Consider the following 20,890-nt stretch of genomic DNA (forward strand, 5'->3'; position numbering starts at 1 on the left):
CAGCGAAAAATATGAAATTTTGTATATTACAGCGATAACGGTAGATTAACCTGCCCCTTATGTTCGCGCCGTAACTGGGCTCAATTGGAGAACGATCTCTGGAGATTAGAAAAGTGGCTGGAATTCGCAGAAGGCACGCAAAGTGAACAACATTCGCCACCAAGCAACATAGAACAATTGGAGGATGTCATACAAGATCACAGAGAATTCGTACTCGATTTGGACAGTCATAAGAGTATTCTAGTCAGTCTGAACACTGTCGGCGCTCATTTAGCCGATCACACGGAGGAACTGTGTCGAGCGATGCAACTCAGAGACAGATTAACCGTCGCAAACACGAGATGGGAGAAGGTGTGCAACGTGACTACACATTGGGAGGAACAACTGCAAGTTGCGTTGATGTCGAACCAGCAATTCCATCGTATTATAGAGGAACTGCTTACCTGGTTGGAGAAAACGGAAGTTAGTATACGAGCCAGCGAACCGGTCGACTTGACCGAGTCGACGGAAATTATGACCGCCAAGTACAATAAATTCAGGTATGTTTTTAGAATGTTAGACTTGTTATCTTTATTTACAATTGTTCCAGCATCTACTAAATTAATCAAACAACAAAACAAATATTTCGTATTTTTCAATAACTACATACTGTTGCAAACTATTAACGTTTATATCGGAATAATTAGAGTTGCAACTATTTCGCGTATTCTATCCGAGAAGAGACTGCAGTTAAAACAAAATCTTGTTTTTCAGAGAACTGAGGAGCGATCTGGAGCGGTGCGAGCCCCGAGTTCTGTCGCTTCAAGAGTCGGCTAATCAATTACTAGACGAGAAAGGCGAAACCAGAGCACGCCTACAGGAATTGCGACTCAGATTGCAGTCCCTTCGCCGACTGACTGGTATATACGCCTTGAAATTAGGGGCAGCTTTGGGAATGGACCCACGAGATATTGGACTCACAGCCGCAACTTCTTCTCTTGCTTCCCTCTCTCACGATGTAAGCTTCGTCTTATATCTTTCTCACTTTCCGTAATTGAATATTCAAAACGAAACAAAGTCCTTACTATAGAAGACTATTGATATTTAATTTCTGTAAAAACGAAGTAGCTTGTTAAAGAAATTTCCAGGGAACGTCGATACTCTGAGGCTACTTGCTGGAACTCGATGGTTCTCGCTTCTTAAATGTTAGACCTCAGTGTAGCTATATGTGCACTTACGTCGTAGGATCACGTTAATCGATACTTGAAACACGGGGCACGGATTGCAATAAAGATCCAACGAATATCGAATACGAAATGATAGAACCATCTGAAACAGTTCTATGAATAGTTTATGTATGAAAGCATCGTTGATGATGTCTTTCATATCTTTTTCGATTGGATAAAAATAGATATGATGAAAGAATTAAACATGATTCTACGTTTTTTTCTTCGTAATTCATTTTAATTCGTAGTTTGTATTTTACACGATGAAGGCTGTCAATGATATTTATCGCGTAGAATATACAAGGCAAATTAAAATATATATTCAAAAATTACGTAATGTTGTTCCTGGTTGGAATTTTATTATTCCATGCCCCGTGACAGTAGCATTCACACGCACAGTACCTTATTGTTTGTGTTTTCTTTTTTACTGTATTGTAGCTACTCGACGAAGCTGCCTCTGGAACCGCTCAGCCCCACGACGCACCTGGCGCAAAGTATGTTTTCTTCATTTTCTGTTTGAAGTTCTGAGCTGTGTTCTCCAATACGATTTCTATGCATTTACATGTATGAATGCACATAACCATAAGGTTACTTTAATATCTCGACATCGAACAGAAAACTTGGAGAACGTAAGCTCGGACAGATTTAACTTCCAATACTATTGGTGGCTGAAAAGATGACTTGTGATCTTTTATGCTTCCCTTTTAATCTATAAATGACATAGACGGCACTATCTCAATGACAAAAATACGCGTACGCTATTTTTAAGATTACACTATAAATCAATGAAATCTGCATTGCTTTGACTAGTCAACTCTTCAGCCACGAACGATGGTCTGTTTAAATAAAGTATCATTTCCAAAACTCACGATTGAAATCATAATAAATACGAAATAAACGCGCGTGTTCCAGTGGTGACGATGGCGAACGTACGGTATTATCTCGGGGATACCGTTTCCTGGGCCGAGTATTGCGAGTATCCTTGCCGATCCAGGCGCTGATGCTGCTGCTCCTCGGCGTCGCCTCGTTGGTACCATCCGCCGAAGAAGACTACAACTGCATGCTGTCGAACAACCTCGCCAGAAGCTTCACGCCAATGGTCGTCTATCCGAACGGGCCACCTCCTATCTAATGATAAAGAAACCTAATCTCGGACGCACCGATTTCGTAGGGCCCAGAAGAATGTTCAACCGAAATATTCAGAGAAGTCGCGGGAAGCGGAAACGCGAGATCGCGCACGATCTGCGTACATATGTACCTACTTAACTAGTCTGTCATATGGCGATCCATTGATGCAATCGATAAAAGAGATCAACAATAGATCTGATTTTTTTCGTACGTCACAATTCTCTTCGAGATGGTCGAACGTTTAAGTAGAACTACAATGTTCGACTATCTTGATGAGAAAAAAGAAAAAAATGGTCAGACACATTCTTCTATAGACGATGATTTTACACGTAATAGACTAATCTAGACTGAAAGGGCTCATGTTGAGATATACTAAACTGAAATCCAAATTCCTTGGCCTTAAATCTAATTGGATTAAAGCGTGTATAGCGCCTTTGATCTGACCACGTCCCAATGAAAGACTACGTTTAAAGACAGCACGAGCAACGATGTTTGCTATTCGAAAATTTAACGAATAATTCAGTTGTTCTTTCGTTGGATCTTTTTATTTGCCCTTAATATAAAATTCAATGATTTTCATTCGTTTATTCATCGTTGGTATTAAAGGTACAAATTTGTATATTCTCCGTTTGTATAAAATTTGTAATATAATTGGATTTTCTCGTAGACAAACTTCAAATAACAAATTGTAATTTTTTTAAAACTTGATTTCTATCTCTCGCTTCTAAAATTGTATAGATTATATTGAAGTAATACTTACGTTAAATACTATTTAACATATTGATGTCGACATACGTTAAAAATGTTACTTAACAAATATATTCCATGATAGCGTGATATTACATACAATACCAGTTCGACTTTATTTTTTATACGTTGCATTTATAACTCGAAGGAAAGTAGGCAAAGAGCGAAGCTCGATTTTGTATATCGAGAACGAAACGTCCACTGACCGATATTTCAGAGCGTGATCGCGGTTAACGCGATTAGTCATTGGTGCTAGCTCGACCGCTATAGAGAGAAACATAATAATTAATTATAATATATTATTATCATCGAGGTGTTTTCCAATTGTTCTTCTTTCCGTTCTTTTTTCTACGATTTCTTAGAGTAAACAATGGATAAGGGAAAAAGCGAAGAAGGGAAGGATAGAATAAAAAGAAAAATGAAAAAAAAGACACAGACGTATCGCATAATAACCGAAATCGCATAATGAAATTACCAACGACACCTCGGACGAGGTGCAACTTTTTCGAACGAGAACGACACACTTTTGGATACGCACAAAAGGATCATGAGTTTATTATTCGAGGTACAAAATAAGAGAACGACTGTATTTAACGGCCCGCTAATTTCGCTTCCTAATTTATCGATATCTTGCTTGCTGCGCGACCGAGCTTTGTTATGTATTTTTATAAGGACAGAGCTTTCCGAAGACGGTGTATGATCTGTCGATGTAATATAATTATAATAAATTAAAACCTATAGTGACTTCATTTTTTTCCTCCTTCTTTTACAAACACTATTTGTCTCCCGGTGGGGTTAATTCATTTTCAATGTCCAGAAAGAATTCTATGTTGTTGATCGTATACTATACAATTTTACTCATTCGCGAATAAAGCTTGCGAGGAAATTTACTATAGTGAAGAATTATTTAACGATAAACATCTAATATCTGTATCCTCGCTTACCATGCAACTACATACATGACGTATATACGTAGGATTAACATCGATCGAGAGTCTATCAAATCGAAAACATCGTCAATTTACAAAGAAACCTCTGCAAATACCGCAGAGATGCTATTATTCGTAGATAAAGACGTTGTACGCATCAATGCTTCTTCTTTGAAATCACGGTCAATGAATAATTCCAAAAAAAACAAATAAAAAGGAAGAGAAAATGAAGAGAGAAACCAATAATAATAGCTATTGGTTCGTGTAAGGAATTAATTTCTGCTCGAAAGAAGGAATAAAGTCATGTGCTTCGTGATTCATTAATGATTACATGATATTTATAACACGCATTTATTAACACTCCGATTATCACCTGACTCACCTTGAACCAGCGACGAGTCTAAGTAAAAGAGCAAACATTCGCGATCACGTGTATCCTTCGCGTGAATTCAAGTGCAGTTTGTTCGAAGGCATCGCGGTAATTAAGAATGATCTCTGGGATGCAATTATCACGATTGAAAGAAAGCGCGAGTCTCGCGGGCGCCACAATTAACTTTATCAGTGGCGCCTGAAGAAGCGCCGTTAAAAGGAGCATAAATTGGAATATGAGCTCCGCTTAAGTCTGGTGTTGACGCTCTGCGTTAACTACCCTGCAGGTTCATTATACTCAAGACGCGTTTATACTGCAACAGAAATGGCTCAATCGTTTCGCAATGTCGTACAAATTTTTCTCTTCCAATGATAAGTAAAATACGCAACGTTATAGTGGTTTGAAAATTCCTTTCGAAAAAACTTTCGAAAGTTTTTCAAGGCGAACAAGTCAAGTGACGTATTCGCGAGGCATTTATGATTTAAGGATCGAGTAGACTACGTACAGTCGCTTAAAATACTCGCCGTCTGTAAAAATTATTCCATATTTTCTCCATCGCGATTATGTATAGAAATAAGTAGACCTTAATCTCATTGGGCATCTTATGCATACATACCTCGATCATTTGCAATCGCTTAAGTTAATGACATTTTGTTTGTAGAAGAAATAAGATGTCTAATGTTTTGTACCATTTAAAGAAATAAATTATATACTGTGAATGATTTCCTTTAAACATTGACACCCTCGTCGATTATAGGTTTGGCTATACTTATTACTAAAAAAAATATTTTTAAATAATTACTATCATCCTAATTTCAATTCCTTATTTTTCATTTATTTTACATATATAAATAGAAGAAAAAGGTCACAAAATAAATTAATAATCGGCATATCTCGTAAACTAAATTATATCCTTATAATTATTTTGGACAATTTTGTCATTCTTGATACTAGTTTCTCTATCTCTCCTGTTTGCATATGTACCAACGTATACCTGTGTGTTATAACAAGTTGCGGTCGAGATCAAGATAATTCTCGCTAGTCGCATATCTGCATCTAAGGATCAATCTAATGAAGTCCATCTGCAGCTGCGTCGAATGCTGACAGGCTCGGGAGAGAGAGAAAAATGCAAAAAAACTGGACAGCATTTTGCGAACACTATCATTCAGGTCGTGTCCAGTGATAACGAAGGCGGCGGCACCTTTAGTGTTAACGGAACGTTAGTTTACGTAAGAAGAGTTTTACACTTAGCTTACTTATCATTATACGACAAACGAACAGAAGCTGTTCAATCGTCGCATCCTCTGAGTCGTCTTAATCTTTGGTCGTCAGGTAGAAGAAACAATTGGATAAAATAAAATCCGAATAGTAGGTATGTCGAATTTGGATGGAAGAAAAACAAAAAGCTTGAACGACATCCCTAAAGTGTTCAAACGGCGCGATCGCGATGAGTCGAAAATTTTATCGAAAGTTTCTTTGGAAAACGTAGCCAGCGAACGATTTAAGACTTTAAATGTGAGAGGAGAGGACGCTTCTCCTATTACAGTTCCAAAGCTCGAAGTCATAGAGCAAAGTGACAACGATGAATCGAGTAACACCGAGGATGAAGCGAACGAAGAGAATAGATTGAAAAAGCCAGAAGTGCGGAAATTGGATGCCGAGGATAAAATAAAAAATACTTTTAAGGTAATTCCTTATTACATCTTCTGATTCCTGTTAGATTTTTTTATTTCATTCCTTTCCGGTCAGCTTGACTTTTCAAATGTAAGTTTGGAGAAACAGAAACGGATTCTATCGATAATTGACAGTTTTCTGTCACTCATTCTAATTACTCCGATGACCATCAGTTTTTGGAGAGGGACATGGACCTTGATGGATATCCATGCAGATATGTAAGTTTATTTATGCTCCGTCTAGACATACTTATTAACTATTGCGGTGATAAACGATGCGAAAAATCTATGAATAGATCGGAAGAACTGTTAGTAATTTTTGTCAATTAAAACGATTCGCTGTAATAGTCTAAATGACGCGGAAATAAAATTGAAAGAAAAAATTACAATAAAGTACACGTATAGAATTATGATTTTGAAATGTTCTAAGGTTCCCGGAATTGTTCACCTTCTTCTTGGGTATTCTAGTACACACGTGTTTTGCGATTATGAGGGATTTTCTGCACGATCGTGTGCTCGATATATCAAAAAGGAAAACTTGCCTGAATAAAACCTTTTGCAAGATCGTCCAAATTGTATACACATACGTCTTCGGTATTTCCTGCAATATGCACTGGAGAGGTGCTTGGATCATTTTCGACCACTTCTTCTATTACAATATTTGGTGAGATCGGTAACTCGTATTTTATTTGAAAAAAATAATTCTAAAAATCGTGTTCCGCAGATCAGTCTTTCAAATAGATAATTTTAAAATTAATTAACGAATAAAAGATAGTAACGGAGATAAAGATAGGTTAATAAAAAGAATGACATTATACATTTTAGATCTGTACAGAAAAGGATAAAATAATTTATTTACATTTTAGAGGATCACATGGAGGATCACCTTATAGCTAGCAAATAGCTGGGATATATTGAGACGCGGCAAAAATAGTCTGTTAATCGTGTTTGATACTTTCATTTCCTATGCTAATCTTTATGTTCATCATGAACGCTTTTAAAGATAGTGAGCGTCTCGTGCAAGTAGAAATATGATGATAAAGAGTAATGTCTCAAAACTGACTTAAAACATTAACGATAGCATGCCAATTTTCCAGATATAATTAATCAGAGCTATATTGTAACTTCTAATTATTACGACTTATTTTTAAACCGTAACTATTTAATCCAACTTACTAGGTTGTTCCAAAAGTTATTTCTAGTTCTTATTACTACAAAACGGATCATACATAATTCGATAAAATAATATAAAATTAAAAAATCTTGTGCAACTATTATTTTCTTCTAAAAAGAAACTAACTTTTGGGACAACCTAATATTTTTACAATAAAGCAATATTCCTGATTTCTTTTTATTAATACTCGTTAATTTTATCAATTTCCTTTAGGGTAACTGTAACCGCTACTTTGGCGCCAATGATAATTTTGGCGATCTTTCGATCAATTCGTAATGTTATAGCCATCCCTTCGGTGATCAACGTCGACATACTCACCTTCGTCTTTCGTTTTCCAACGAGGTATAAGATGGTAAGTTAATTAAAAATATATTTAAATTGTAGAATTATTGATATGTTTCGTGATAGGATACACGAAAAATCTAGCAATCGTTACACGTGTGTAAAGAAAATAGAAAAAATTGTAATAAATGACCAGTTATGTAAATAAAAATCTTGATGAGGAATCCGAATTGCAGAGATCTCACGATTTTTCTTGGCACTTTGGGAAATATTTCAATCGCTGTTAGATACGGATATCAGTGTAAGAGTCGATGAGAAAAATAAATGTTCATCAAGAGTTCTATTTCACAGATTGTATATCTCCTCGCGAGAGGAGACCTTATCAATTGGTAAAGTGATCGAACAAAATCTGCGATGCCGTATTACTTAAGTATCGCAATCGATTGTCAAACGATTCTAAAGCCGAATTTTCATTGGGAATATTCCGTGAATATCATTCGTACGATTAGATTCGTGAATTGTAAGAATCGCGAAAATACATGTGAATAAAACAGGTATTTTAATTATTCAAATATATAAGATGTGTTTGACTATTATATTAACGATGATAAATGATCTGATCTGATTCGATTCGATTATCTATTAACCGATCACATAACGATACGGAAAAATAAATCATGATAATATGAAATTTACTATTAAAAAAATTACCCTACTTATCGGGTTTGTAGTAAGCTTTGTATCACAACGTACAATCTTTTAATATGGCGAGAGAAAGCTATTATTAGACTACAAGAGTTATCATGTTATCTGACAGGCACGTTATCTATTCATTGACGCCTCTGAATCGTGAAAATCGTGTGCATCTTCGTAAAACGAAAGAGCTGCAACAAAGAATCTCACAGGCTTGAAATGGAGGAGTAAGACTTGTAATAATCGAGACAAAATATTATCAGCATGAAAGTTATTAAATACCGTCGACTAATGTTCTCGTTCAATTAACTTTAAACTGATATTATACGACTTAACTAAACACGAAGAGCAACGTTGGCTTTAACATCAGATCCTGATTCTTGTAGTTGAGAATATTGACAATATATATTATAAATATATGTATTGATAGTCCGAGAGCACCCATAGCCATTTTTCATGAAACAAAAGAAGAAACAAGAATCAATTAACAGTTTGAACAACAACATTCATTTACGTTCCAAGAGAAAATATAATTCTATCCATTGGATGAAACAAGAGAAAAAATAAAATAAGGCAAAGAACAAGAGCTGACTAGCAATTTAAAAAATAAGGATCTTACTTGTGCAATGACCATTAAAAGTACGATGATCCTAACATACCTCTGTGATTCCCAATGGCGGATTGAACATACAGAGACGTAGGTGTCTGAGATCCGAGTAGACGCTGGAATATTTTTTTCTCAACGTTCGACAAAAGGCTGTCACGAAGGGAAAGAGAAGAACATGACAGGTCAAGGTAGATAGTCGTAATCCAAGCTTGATTGGTGTACAAAAAGGTGCCGATTAGCGATGCGTTGGACAAAAGCCCGATGAAACTAGCAGACAGGAAACGCCACTCAAAAAAATGAGGCTTCAAGGTGGTTCAGGCCTCTTCTCTTCGGCTACTATCTTGTTTCTTATCAGTTAACACCGGGTTTCCCGGATTTGTTAATTAGCGCCTGACTGTCGCGTATACGTCGATCACGATTTACGTGACTGTCATACTGTAGGCTGATAAAGTACACCGGTTCAGGTTCAATTAAAATTTCCTCCTTGCTACCAGTCCGCGATATCGTCTGATGACACTAACAGCCGCTAATTGCCGTTCAAGATACTTGGTCGAGGGATAAACATGTATATGAAATGTTTTAGTAAAGCGTTATTAATAATTATGTGTAGAAGGCGAGTAAAGTAAGACGATCTTAAGCCGATGCCTAAATCGAATGTCATCTGATTTAAAATATCATAAATGATCTTCGAATCACGTAGGAAAAAGGAAGAAGACTGGTTGAGGTGCTCTCAATTTATCTCATAATGGAGTGTACTCGTGTCTGCATAGGGAGAGTCATTAAGCAGCTCATGTACTTGACAAACGAATACTAAATTGGACTCAGACGATGATCAGGCCAGAACAAACGAACTTTCACATTTTTCATTCAAAAGACACTATTTTCAAGCGTATGAAAGTCTAGAGAGCAGCTGAAGAGAGCACCTCATCGTTGATAATTATGTACATAGTTTCTTATGCGCTGTTTCTAACATTTTCGTTGCATTCTGATCGCAGATTAGGATCAAATGTACTCGATGCAAGGGATGATCTATGATATTCTATATCACGTAACCTAACAGAATACGAATAGCTAAACAATTACAGTCGATACATTTATTTGTGTTAAATGCATGATTTCCAAAATAACACAGGATGATATCTGCGATTACAAGGTATTTGATACGATGCAAAGTATTTGGTACCATATTTTGTCACTTTTGCGTTATTTTTTATATTTTCATAATCATTCTTCCCATTCGGAGACCTTGGAAAGGAAACGATGCCTTTGAACTTTCTTAGAACTGGTCGATGGTGGGTGTCGAAAGCTCGTACCCGCGTTCGTTCATCAAGCGTGCACGTAGCTTTAGCGACCTATGGGTGGGGGGTTGTGAGAGAGATCGAGGAAGGAAGGGAAGAGAGCAGAGCAGAGCACCGTACTATTCTCTATGCCATGGCCCGTGTGACGAAGCTGTTCATGATAATGCGATAGTGTTGGTCTGTGCTTAGCACTTGATAAAAGATAGCGGTGACTGAACAGATGTCAGTACTCACCCGCAGCCCGACCTGTCGGTTGACGGTCTCACGTATCTCGCCCCGTGTGCATCCGTGCATCATCCACGGCGAAGTATTACGCTCTTGCGATTGCGATCCTCGAGAAAGTGAACGATAACACGAAAGCTTGGAGACGCAAGCGAGACGTTTTACGCGAACGAGATTGTGAAGAATCGAGAATATTGCCAAAATTATCGTTTCTTTTTTATTAGTTACGATAGGCATCGACCCTGGAATAGACCAAATGCGTTTCTGTGCGATGTCAAAGTTTCTGGAAGTCTGAAAATGTCGAGAGAAAACTACGACATCTATTTCGACTTTGTATATACTGTTCGAGAAAATCGTTCCCTAAAGAATTTCGTGCAAGCAACAAACGAAGCTTCTTCGATAGGATGATCACTGCGATCCAGAGACAGTATTACTTTAAGAAGATCCGCTGCAAAGCTTGATCGTCAAGCCGGAAATCGTCCAACAGAATCTCGACTAACCTCGAATACTCGCGTAGTTAGAAGCAATAATGTGGAGTTATGGCTAAGATACTCGACTCGACCCGAGACGAAGGATCAACAGTGAGATTAAACCTAAACATCGGTCGGTAAGGAATCGTCAACGTCGAAGACGTGATTGTTTGTCTGAGTTCGTTTAAGATCGTTGAGCACCGTCTGGAGACTCGTCGCGGGAAGTAGTCGCCGCCGTTTTGAATTGAACTTGACAACGATCGTGATTGAACGAGGCTCAATTGGAAGACCAAAGAACAGCTTTTCTCGTCGAATAATGAGAGGCTCTCGGTGGAATTCTTCGAAAGCTCGACCCGAAGGCGTGCACCACCAAAGAGAGCGTACCATCACAGCCTCGAATCATGCATGATGAGCGGTGCGACTAGGCTCGATCAGGATTGGATGAGAATGGTCGAGTTACGCGGTGGCACCGGTATGACGAACGGGCTAAGCGGTCGGTCATCGAGTCGTTTTCATTACACGATACTCACTATTTTGGACACTGTGTTCTCGGCTACTGTGGCCGCCCCGGCGGTGGTTGGTTACTGGAGAGGTACCTGGGGCTTGAGCGACGTCTACGTCTATCCGGAGGATTCGGTTCTCAGCAGTTTGACCTCGTTTGTGATCGGTTTCATAGGGTTGTTCGCGTTCAACGTTTCTCAGAATGTCCTGAACGAGCTTTTACACCCGGACAAACACAGATTGTCGTATTACGTCGGATCCAGACTTTACACGGCCGTATTCGGCTTTTGCTGCGTAAATGCATGGCGTGGCGCCTGGCAGGCCCTCGACCTGTACACGGAACACACAGCGAGCACCGTTTTCGCCACCACCGTCGTTAGCCTTCTAGCATTGGCGATCATGCGTGCCATCAGGAACATTTCCGCGCCACCGTTCTCCCTTTGCTTGGACTCGTGTCCCGGATACTTCGAAGTGCAAACCATGTTTCGCGTGAACGTAAGTAACTGATCGTTCGTACACCGTAAAAACGTAGAAACGTGAAGCTGAAAGAGGAAGAGTCCGATAGATCGCTTATAATTATTATTCAAGATCGAATCAAGTTTGTAGGAAGCTTTTAGAATAGAACTTTGATGAAATATCGTCTCACGAAAGACAAACTCGATTTTGTATTCCGTGTAGCGATATCTTCCTCGATTATTAGTAGACTACGGACTTCTATGCAAATTTATATTTCTGAGAATACAATTAAGAAGGTAAAACCCTGGAAGAAAATTGTTTAACCTTCCAAGCATTATAAAAAACAGTATACTTTGGATATTTCATTTATTTTTCCGTACTATGTGCACTCTGTGCAATTTTGCATCTTCAAATTTCTTATAAGTGCAAAAAGATCCGCAGTCTAATCGTTATCTTTCAATGCTTTATGTAATAAGCGATACAGAGTAATTATCGTAAATTACGAGGCAAACAAATTATTCTTTCTGACTATTCTTTTTTCGTTTTCCACGTATCGATTGCTTCCTTTAATTCTTTTTGCATGAACAAGTGATGGAAATGATAATTTAAACCGCTATCAATTATGACAAGGATCCAAACAAGAACCTATGTGTGTTTCCGAATTCTCGAATTTTCAAAGCGTTCAATTTCTAAGAGCGAGATTGCAGAAAATTTTCTATTCTTGCTACGAGAACGGTATATACCCTTCTTGCTTTGTTTCGATTATCTTCATATTCTACCATTCTGTTTCACCGATATTATTATAGGTGACAAGTAACGCGACTGAATGAAATTACCCGCAAGGCTACGAAATCTCGTGAACCATTCGTATCTTGTGAAAATATGAATATTCAAAGCGACGCTATCAAACATATATTTCTATCGAGATTAACGTACATATTATAAAACGCCATCATACACATGGTCTTTCTTTATGATCAGCTTGAAAATCATAGCAATGTAACTAAATTTTTAAGAATATAATTTAAAATATAGACCATTGTCTTACTCGCTAAACATTATAACGAATATTAAACTTTGAACATTACATTCTTGCATATTATGTTCATTCTGAATATTTTCGCACTTTCAAGTTACCTATAAATGTATAAAAATCGCTGGTTTGGTCATAACTTTTTTCTCTGCTTCGACACAATGAATCTCTTAGAATGATAAACGCGGAATACTATTTTATGGAAAATAGCAATGGATTGTCTTACACTACTACGATTCTCAATCCTGCAGATATTGATCGGTTGAATCTTAAGTCGGTTGTGTCTTACGGTCTTATAAACGAATTAAAAAGATCGCAAAAATCGTCAAATAATCGACTCGTTTCGGCAAAAATGATCACGAACACCGATGCTTTTCATTGAAAACGAAAGGGGGCTAAATGTTAAGTAGGAAACGTAAGAGGTCTAGACAGCGTGTTTTGACGCATCGGTGAAGCTGGAGCCGTGCGATGCACGGCATCGATGCGATGTGCAAGGTATAAGCACAGTTTCCGGCTGACTCTCCCAATACTCGAACGGCATCGCGTCCGTGCAGTTTGCACACGCACGAGCACGGCCTGCAACCGCAATTTTCGATGTTTTAACCTTTCTCCTTCGATCGAACGAAACTCGAATGGAGAATCGAACGGTAAGATACACGAATTACACGCTTCTGTCTATATTTCATATCTCTGACACGAGTGTTTCTTTATCTAAATTTTTCTAAAGAAATATTTATCTAAAGTTTGCCGAATGATGAATGGAGAATGAAAGAATGAGAATAGAACACAACTGGTTTTATAACTTGGAATTTTTAAGCGATATTTTATGTTGCATATTACGTATATATATATTCTAAAGATTTGGGAGGAATTTTGAAACATTCTGATAGTTCTTTTTAGTTAGACGGTTCTTCTTAGATTTGACTTTTGATCGATCGTTGTTTTATTTTACCGATGTCTAGAAATGATTTATCGAAGATGATAACGAAGAAGAGACGCAGCGGGATGATCTTGAATTAATTATCGCTCAGTTGAGTCCTCTCCGTCACTTAAAAATCGAGGACAGAAGGGTGTCGCGAAAAGTCGACGGGTGATAATACACTCCGATGAAAGTTTACCTCACAAATGGTTCGTCGACCGGAAAATTCTTGTACCTTTGATTTATCGAAATGATTCTCTTTCTCAAAAGTGAACCGTGGCTCGAACGATAGATTGCAGAGTGTTCGAGTAAAGAACGGTTTAGTTAAAATGTGCATCGCGTTAAGAAATCAAGCTGGACGTTTTCAGATAGACATGTTTTACACCTTTATCAGATATTATTTGGGTAGATATCGTTTTTGATGCTTCGGTTTATATTGTTTTAAACGTCTCCTTCCACAATTTTCACTTCTGGTAATACTGCAATGTCATAGCAATATCCCCATCCCTTTTCGACGTGCCAGCAATTTAATGTTCAATGAATCAGTGAATTTAGGGAAGCGTGAGTTAGCGATCCGCGTGAAGAAATCATCATGTACGAACGATGTTTCTAGTTCATCTTACGATGACTGGTACAAAGTTAGAATAATTTTGGAAGATTAAAGGAAATAGGCGGGAAAGTCTAGAAACATCAGGAATAGAATAATAATAAGCTTTCACGAAATAAATTTCGTTCGCCTGGAAATGGAATCGCAACCCTCTCGAGACTGACGATACGTCTCAAGGTAATTAGGTAATTTTTCCACAAACTTCTCCGAATTGTTATAATTTTCCCTCTCAGAATTGAGACTTCCTAAAACAAATGACTCCGTTGGAAGTACGACTATATGAATTTGTTTTTGAAAAATCAGACATCTCGTAATCATATGTCGTAGTAGTAAAATTATGAGATTTTCAAAAGATGAAGTTGATCGGTTTTACATATTACTTTGTTTATTGCTAAAAAAAGATACTCAATTCTAAATATAGCACTTTCGCAAAAATCTTATATATTTATTTTGTAGGATAAACAACGAACTCTATTTTTGTCATAAATAATCTTTGACGTAAGCGATACGCGATTAGCAATAGCTACGCGTTGTTTATCATAGTTCCCGCTCTCTTCAAACATTTCCCGATTTCTCACCTGCAAATGATGTTTATCTATTATTTATGTTGTCTGATTGCAGAACACGAGAGACTGGTCGTTGTACTTATTGGATTGTGCCTTCAGCGTTGGAGTGGTTGGTACGTTGGTTGTGTTCGTTTGGAGAGGTGTCTGGATACTTTTCGACCTCTATCTTTTTCCCAAAGATCGAGAATATTCTGCGATCGGGTCTCTCGTGAGTATTATTATTGCTTCTTCTCTCTTTTTTATTTTAATAAACAATAAGTGATCTTAACTCTGTTATGGTTCTCGAATTTTTATGTCAAGAAGCAAACAAATTTTGCACGTTGCACATACGCATAAACAACGATATTTTCATATGTTCTTAGAACTTAAGAAATTTTTCAACGATAGAAACGTAGCATTTTTATTATGAACAATAATTTCTTAGCGACGATAATCATCGTCGAAGAATAATTGAAAAAGTCAATCGCTTTTTCTTAAATTGACGAAAGTGAAAAAGCTCTTAATGTTTACAAATCTCAGTGTGATTATTTAAGACAAAACACCAATTGACTTGGCTGGTTAATAAAGATTTGAAAAGAAAGCGAAGAAAACTCGATCTCATCCTGAAGATTGTCCACGTTACGATAGTCTATTCACCTCAGATCGCGCGAATCCGTGAAAATGCGGTGTGCGTACAAACATTCGATAAAGCAGTGTCCTATCGAACGAACGCGTGTCATCGGGTGTCATTAGCAATCACGTGTTGAACGACATTTTGAAACGTGCCACCTACGCAGAGCGCAGTGAGCGGCACGCCGTTGGTCCGATTGTATAATTGAATATTCGCCAATTGTATGATTGCGAGGGCACATGACAAAACTGTTCACGTATGTATGTGTTCGCAAAGACACTTTATTACGGACTGCATTTACTTGTCTGAATACGTTGCGGAGAGAACGCGGTCAACGAGAGGATTTGTTTAATTTTTCAATAATGACGATCGTTGATCTCCAACCGGAGACCTATACTCGATGCGATTAAACCGTTCTGTTCGAAATTCCTATCGAAATTCTCCATTGAAATGGTTCTCTCAGGGTGTCTTCAGACGATCAACAATATTATCAATATTTCAAGATTCTCAACGAAAATATGGTATATCGATAAATATTAACAATATGTAACGATAGTCTGAGCGCACCCTCGTAGTATCTCTAGTAGGTGGATGCGTGTTCTGATGAAAGAAACATCTGAAGATCGGAATGTGTATATTTATAAAAATCTGTATGTTTGATTACTCTGAATCCTCTTCTACAATAGTTTACTAGCTAATAATATCAGTAGATTGATAGGTGACAAGTTGTGGTTTATAGATTCCTCAGTCGTAATTCTATAATTTTACGTTAAACAAAGTAGTTAGCTAAATTTAATGATATAAAAGAATCAAATAGAAAAGAATCGATCGATATTACTAATTTGTGACCCGTAAAATTTCATTCATAATAGTTCAATTCTGTAAGAAACTCCCGCAGGACAACAGTCAAAACGTGCATCCACTGTAGCCATAGTCTTATTCTTTGATTTTGCGCAATCGTGTCGCGTGCCATATCGTTCATCGATCACTCGTCGTTTAAGTTTCGTTGTTCTTCTACACGGACGATCGTGAAATTCTTTCTACAACGTTGGCAAACACAGATGAGCGCACATAAATATTTCGACATTGTGAGCACAAGCTCACAACCCGTGGAATTATTCGGTTGCAAAATGATATTCAATTGGCGCCATGTATCCTGGCGACAACAATAACATTCGACTGTTGCGACTTTTTCCCCGCTGGTTGATTGGCGGAGAATAAAAAACGCGATCGCGGCGTGTTCGAAAGAAATCTGACGCGACATACGTCTGGCCGATGCGAACGATAAGATTTGTCTAGAAATCAGGTAATTGTACCAGTTCAATGTATAGTATAGCATTGATGAAGGCATGAATTCGAGTTATCGAGAGAAAGATCGACGATGTAGGATAACTTGGAGCAAATAAAATCGAATTGCAATACTTTGGCTTTTAATTTATCGATTTCGATAATTCCAGATTCATGTGAAAAAATAAATAAATTTCACGGCGCCAGTCTTCTTCTTTATCAATGCTGCTACTGGATGAATGATCGATTTTTAAAGTAGATCAATATCTGCGGTACGAAATCAGCATTAGGGTATTTTCACAATGTCCGGTTTTCGCCGTCCGATTTTCATCGTCCGGTTGAAAATGAATGTTGGCTGATCACCAGCCAGTATCACGCTCTTGTTCTACACCGTCGTGTCGATTACGTGTGTAGTCGAGTGGCAATAAAATTATATAATAAAAACAAAATAATAAAAGAGCCCGGTGGCATAGAAAACGAGCATTATACCGGCGGGTAATCGGCAAAAATTTATTTTCAACCGGACAATGTGAAAATGCCCTCGTAACGTAAATATTCGTTGATCGATCGACGTTCGTTTCATACGACTATTCTCCCGATGCAACTGTTTCTTAGGAAGTTTGAGAAACAAATCTGAATAGGAAAATAAACCGTCTTGTTACGCTTATCGAAGGTTAACGCATCGGTTTAAAATGCAAAGATAAGAGTAGCTTATTGTTATTTTAAAAAACACTTATGCGCGATCATTGATAATATCACGATGGTATTTACTCGACGATGCTCGATATCAGTTTGATAACTGATTCAATGAACCTTCCAAATATTGTCGGATGAAAGTTTGAGTGGATGAAGTCCGTTTGAAAGATTTGGCAGAATTTTTCGAATAATGTGAAATTCTCGAATCGTGTTTGAAATCCTTACGAGAAATCTACCAGATACGATTTGCACGATGATGGCGATAATGTAAATCCTCAAGAGGGTCGATGATTGCGCGAGGGTCATCCAATTCACGCATTTACTCGCTCGTAATGCCGCTTCGAAACCGTGAAACAGCGGCCAACTATTTGTCGTCGGTTGATTCGCTGAAAACTCTGATCAACGAGAACGAAAACGTCATTGACGGGCTCTTTTCTCGGCAAAGTCGATCGAGTGCATCAGACAAACGGAACGAAATCGACTGTAGGATTTGTCAAAAGACGAATTGTAATTTTTCCTTATAAAAAGATTGATATAAGAAAGAGAGGAAGATCAACCTAATCATGTATAAGAATATCGACTTACGAGTAACATAAATCTTCTTTCATTCGCTTCTCGCTGTACTTATTATATTTTTATATATAGAATTTCAAGAAATAAGAAATAAGAAACATGCCAAAGAGAAGAGAAATCGAATCGAATACTAAAAAATATTCACAAAGGGAAGAAAAGGCATAAGAATGGGTTTCAAAGATGTAACAATGAAATAAAAAAAAAGTAATACAAATGGAGCAGCTGGAAATATAAAAGACAACATTCGGCAATTGTTTCATCTAAAATAATTCTGAGTCACTTTGATCAAGGATATTATTATCAAATTGGTAAATCGGGACACCTAAAATGAATAATTTGCAACTGCCAATGGTTCTCTCTGTTTATTATATATTTGAACAATTGTCGGGTGCAATTGCAGGCCATCGGATACATGATAGTGACGGTGACGTTTTCCTTGCAACCATTGATGCGGTACGCGTGTGCTCGTCTTCAAGGCTGGGCCCGTTTAATAGCGGCCGATGGTTTCCTGCTGCTCAGCTTCCTGGGCACGGTGAATGTTTGGCGTGGCATCTGGAACGTATTGGATCTGTGGCTGGTCCCGGATAACCGAGAATTGTCCTGTTGGATCACCCACGTTGGGTGCTTCGTATTCCTCGTACTTCTCAACTGCAGCAATTCCATCCTCGTTCGCGGCGTTTACATCGACGCCGAGGAGGACGACGGCAAATGCGTCGTATTTCCTTGCCACTATCTTCGATTATTCTTCAAGGTTAGCCCATAGATGTAGTCTGATTAGTTTTGATTTTATTTAGACTTTAATTTTATTAAAGAAAAAGATTGCAAATTACATATCGCCTGAATGTAATTTACATTCCTAATGCATTAATGATCGACTATTTTTCATTTTGGCTTACTTATGATCAAAGGTCATTATTCACTTGAGATATATAGCGATATAGATTTCAATACATCGGTCTAAACGAACAATGATCGTTTGCTTGCAGGTCGAACGCGAGAAGAAGGAAGCGAGACGACGAAACCTGCTGGTTGCCTCGAAGGACTTTCGGCCTCGACCAGATGGAAATACCAAAGACACGGAAAATGGAGCGCTTCTATCGAACAGCACCGCCACGACTATCCTACCAACGAATCCTGAATCTCTCGTCTAATATAAACACCGAGGAAACAAGACTCCAAGAATTCGACTGAATTCCCTTTCTGATACTCTCGCCGATCCTCGTGCAATATCAAAACACAGAAAGAAAAACCTGCTATGGAAGGAACATACTTTAAGAGGAATCGGTTTATACTATTTTGTGCTCTCGGCCAGTGATCGTATTAAGTGATAAGTTCAGGGTCACGGAAACTTTTCCAACACAAACAGAATACACGGGCTTCGTATTGAAGTCGTCGAGAAGTTTGTAAAGCATCAACGAGTAGACAGGTAGACGATGGAATAAACGCAACGAATAGTGAAATAGCCGTATAGATCGACAGATAAACATAGGTAGACACGCAGATAGATGCTTAGAACACCGATTTAAGTTAATCGAATAGGTAAATCGATATGGAAGAAAAGAGAACGGAATCGGGCAAGTTCGCACGATGAATTCAGCGAATGACTGTGAAAGAGTGACGATTATATGTATATAAGGGACTGTGTGCATGCATGTGTATGCGTGTGTGTGAGTGGCTAGGTGAATGTATAAGTACAAGAAACCGAATGTATATAATTCTGACTTGGTGCATGCTTCGAGTGCGGATCTGTGCGAATGCATCCGGAGACGTCGACGAGACGAAACTGAACTTGCTTTGTTCACGACAGCGTACACACAGGCGTGTCGTTAGAAGGTACGTGTATACACACGGTATGGAAACATGTACATGGCGATTACTACTCGACGATTCATTCAAAATTCAGACGAATCCGTGCGCTTTGATTGGAACGCTGGTTCAGAGATCGAATCATCGTGCGTTTTTTCGTGATAATGTAATTGTGAAATCGATATGACACAGTGAAATATGAAAGATCGATGGACGATTAAACGAACGTGTTTGATCGGCGAATGTTTCAACTATCCGTGACCCGATTAATTTACTCAACCGATTTATTTCACGTGAAACGATTAGTTAATAAGGACTCGTGATTATCTGAAATAAATAACGAGAGAATATCACAAGATGAAAAGTGTTCGTCAGCGTCGATTCCATAGGATTTCTAGTCATCGTTAGTCGCCACTCTCATCGTCGATGCTCCGTTCGATCGAGCATTATCGAATTTAACCTTTGTCCGAACGCTAATGATTATGAAGAGCGTACGCTTGTGATCCTAGCGTTAGATGAGACCTTGATGATGACAATGGTAATAGACTGGATACGATCATTATAAATGGGTTATAACCTTCTCCCCCGCATCCTGTACACCCCGCAGATTTTGCTCTTGTACATCAATTACGACGTCATGGCGTACTAATAATTAATTAACTGGAATAATGACGGGACAATGGGCGGCTGGCACATCGATGGGAAGTGGCTAGTTCGACGATAAGCGGCTGCCCTCCTGGCCTACATTTAATATTTTCACAATGAACAATGTGCCAGCCGTTGCACCGGAAGTCCGACGTCCCGCAGAAAACCGGAATCGATCGCGGTCGATTAAAAAAGCCAACGAATCAAAATGTTAATTATCGCTCGAACGCTCGAACATCGTTCTCTAAACACGCATATTGCCATCGCAAGATTCTGCAGGCTGTTTCATATGACAGGAGCAACGATATACACACATATATTTATACGCTCGTATACGCGACTTTTACCACATTCGTTGAAATAAAAAAGAAAGAATTAAGCTTACGAACCTTC

At 38.2% G+C, this 20,890-nt stretch overlaps 3 protein-coding genes across 4 annotated transcripts in view; all 3 read left to right on the forward strand.

Moving 5' to 3' along the window:
- The window catches only part of LOC110119386 (muscle-specific protein 300 kDa-like), a 19,050-nt gene extending 15,221 nt beyond the window's left edge, over nucleotides 1-3,829 (forward strand). For both annotated transcript variants that reach the window (XM_048407903.1, XM_048407924.1), the window contains 4 exons: nucleotides 33-539; nucleotides 754-997; nucleotides 1,644-1,699; nucleotides 2,118-3,829. In XM_048407903.1, coding sequence (XP_048263860.1) covers nucleotides 33-539; nucleotides 754-997; nucleotides 1,644-1,699; nucleotides 2,118-2,337 — 1,027 coding nt within the window. In that variant the 3' untranslated portion in view covers nucleotides 2,338-3,829. The remainder of the gene's footprint in view (nucleotides 1-32; nucleotides 540-753; nucleotides 998-1,643; nucleotides 1,700-2,117) is intronic.
- Nucleotides 3,830-3,982: 153 nt separating this feature from the next.
- Nucleotides 3,983-7,802, forward strand: LOC125384623. The gene is made up of 5 exons (XM_048408334.1): nucleotides 3,983-5,608; nucleotides 5,712-6,065; nucleotides 6,129-6,271; nucleotides 6,483-6,716; nucleotides 7,440-7,802. Exons 2-5 carry the CDS (start codon nucleotides 5,754-5,756, stop codon nucleotides 7,585-7,587), a joined length of 837 nt encoding a protein of 278 aa, XP_048264291.1. The 5' UTR covers nucleotides 3,983-5,608; nucleotides 5,712-5,753; the 3' UTR covers nucleotides 7,588-7,802.
- A 2,491-nt stretch (nucleotides 7,803-10,293) lies between these two features.
- Nucleotides 10,294-20,881, forward strand: LOC100651029. The gene is made up of 4 exons (XM_003393120.4): nucleotides 10,294-11,794; nucleotides 14,936-15,088; nucleotides 18,447-18,797; nucleotides 19,033-20,881. Exons 1-4 carry the CDS (start codon nucleotides 11,204-11,206, stop codon nucleotides 19,195-19,197), a joined length of 1,260 nt encoding a protein of 419 aa, XP_003393168.2. The 5' UTR covers nucleotides 10,294-11,203; the 3' UTR covers nucleotides 19,198-20,881.
- The last annotated feature ends 9 nt before the right edge of the window (nucleotides 20,882-20,890 follow it).

Source organism: Bombus terrestris, chromosome 1 (genome assembly GCF_910591885.1).
Source record: "Bombus terrestris chromosome 1, iyBomTerr1.2, whole genome shotgun sequence".
NCBI lineage: Eukaryota > Metazoa > Arthropoda > Insecta > Hymenoptera > Apidae > Bombus > Bombus terrestris.